A 1651-nucleotide genomic window follows, 5' to 3' on the forward strand; every position below is an offset into this window, starting at 1 on the left:
GCGCAAATGAGAACCTACAGAGAAACACATATCATATCAAAGCGCAAATCAAAACCTGCAGAGAAACACATATCATATCAATGCGCAAATCAGAACATGAGGTGAAACATATATCATATCAATGCGCAAATCAGAACCTGCAGAGAAATATCAATACGCAAATCAGAACATGAGGAGAAACATATATCATATCAATGCGCAAATCAGAGCCTGCAGAGAAACACATATCATATCAATGCGCAAATCAGAACATGAGGAGAAACACATATCATATCAATATGCAAATCAGAACCTACAGAGAAACACATATTATATCAATGCGAGCGACAGCAGCTACAAAGACAGCTGACACTTGCACCCCCTGAAAGCACGTTGTCATAAGCGAATGCACGTCAGTTAGTGCGATGCGCAAGACTGGCACCCTGCACATGTGATACGTGCGAACTGATGCCCTGTGAGACCACAGTACAACGATGGCTTGGTGTGTGCATGGCAAGATATGAACGATCCTCACACACGGAAACGGTACAGGCATGGATTGGACTTGCGTATAGTTACCATTCCAGCCGAGTACACGGACCAGCACCACGCTTATGCATCGAACCTGTACACCTATAGACCTCAGGAAGGTGTCGACAAAGTATAGGTAGATATCCCTAGACGATCACACCCGTGACAGGACAGGCGCACAGGAAACAAAACAAACGCGAGCGCGTAGTGCGGGACGGGGGTTGGTTAGGTTGGTTAGGTTGGTTGGGTTGTTACCTTTCTGCATGATGTCCACAAGCACCAGTATGTTCTCCATGTGTTTCTTGGCCGTGACAAACCCGATGAACAGAAGATCTCGGAACTTCCGGTAGCCAGGGCTATCCACCCCACCCATCACCTGCGCATATAGGACCCAACACACACACACATATATATATATGTTAGCGACCACAGCCAGAGGGTAAGTATTGCTGAATGAATAAAAACAAAGCGTACGAATGTCACAGGAGAGTCAACGGTTTAGCCACTACAAGTGTAGTGTGTGTGAGAATGCGACTGCCTGGATGTGTGTACTTTGTGTACTAAGGCATAGGTACAAACGCAGAGAAGCAGACACGGCATAACTAAACCTAAGCCCAAAAACTCTAAAGATACATATGGCAGTGCACGGAGGTGCACTTTAAACCGTAAACCCAAAACCCTAAAGTGCACGGAGTAGCGAGAGTCGGACTTTAGCTAATCCAAGCGCACACTGCATGAAGGTCTAGCAGTTACAACGTGATAGACAAGCAAAGGTATGCAAATACAAAGGATATAAATACAATGGTATGCAAATACAACGTGATAGACATACAAAGGTATGCAAATACGAAGTGATAGACATATAAAGGTATGCAAATACATAGTGATAGTTATACAAAGGTATGCAAATACAAAGTGATAGTGCTTAAACGCAACACACTTCACTTAGATCTGTCTATGCGTCACACACAGCTCACCTGGACAAACTCAGTGGTCAGCTTAAACGGCGCCGATTCAAAGCCCATATTGCGCGGCGATGAGGAGATGAAATAGCCGAAGTCAATGTGCACCAGATGGCCGTCACGAGTCAGCATGATGTTGCCGTTGTGCCGGTCCTTAATCTGGGCGCAAACACGGGACA

General features: G+C 45.4%; 1 protein-coding gene across 1 annotated transcript in view; it reads right to left on the minus strand.

Annotated features, from left to right (window-relative positions):
• The window catches only part of SARC_08419 (hypothetical protein), a 9583-nt gene that overhangs the window by 2964 nt on the left and 4968 nt on the right, over positions 1–1651 (minus strand). The window contains exons 6-7 of the mRNA XM_014297611.1: positions 1488–1631; positions 766–886 (exon numbers count right to left, since the gene is read on the minus strand). Of these exons, the coding sequence (XP_014153086.1) occupies positions 766–886; positions 1488–1631 (265 nt within the window). The remainder of the gene's footprint in view (positions 1–765; positions 887–1487; positions 1632–1651) is intronic.

This window comes from Sphaeroforma arctica (genome assembly GCF_001186125.1).
Source record: "Sphaeroforma arctica JP610 unplaced genomic scaffold supercont1.755, whole genome shotgun sequence".
In the NCBI taxonomy this organism is placed as follows: Eukaryota; class Ichthyosporea; order Ichthyophonida; genus Sphaeroforma; species Sphaeroforma arctica.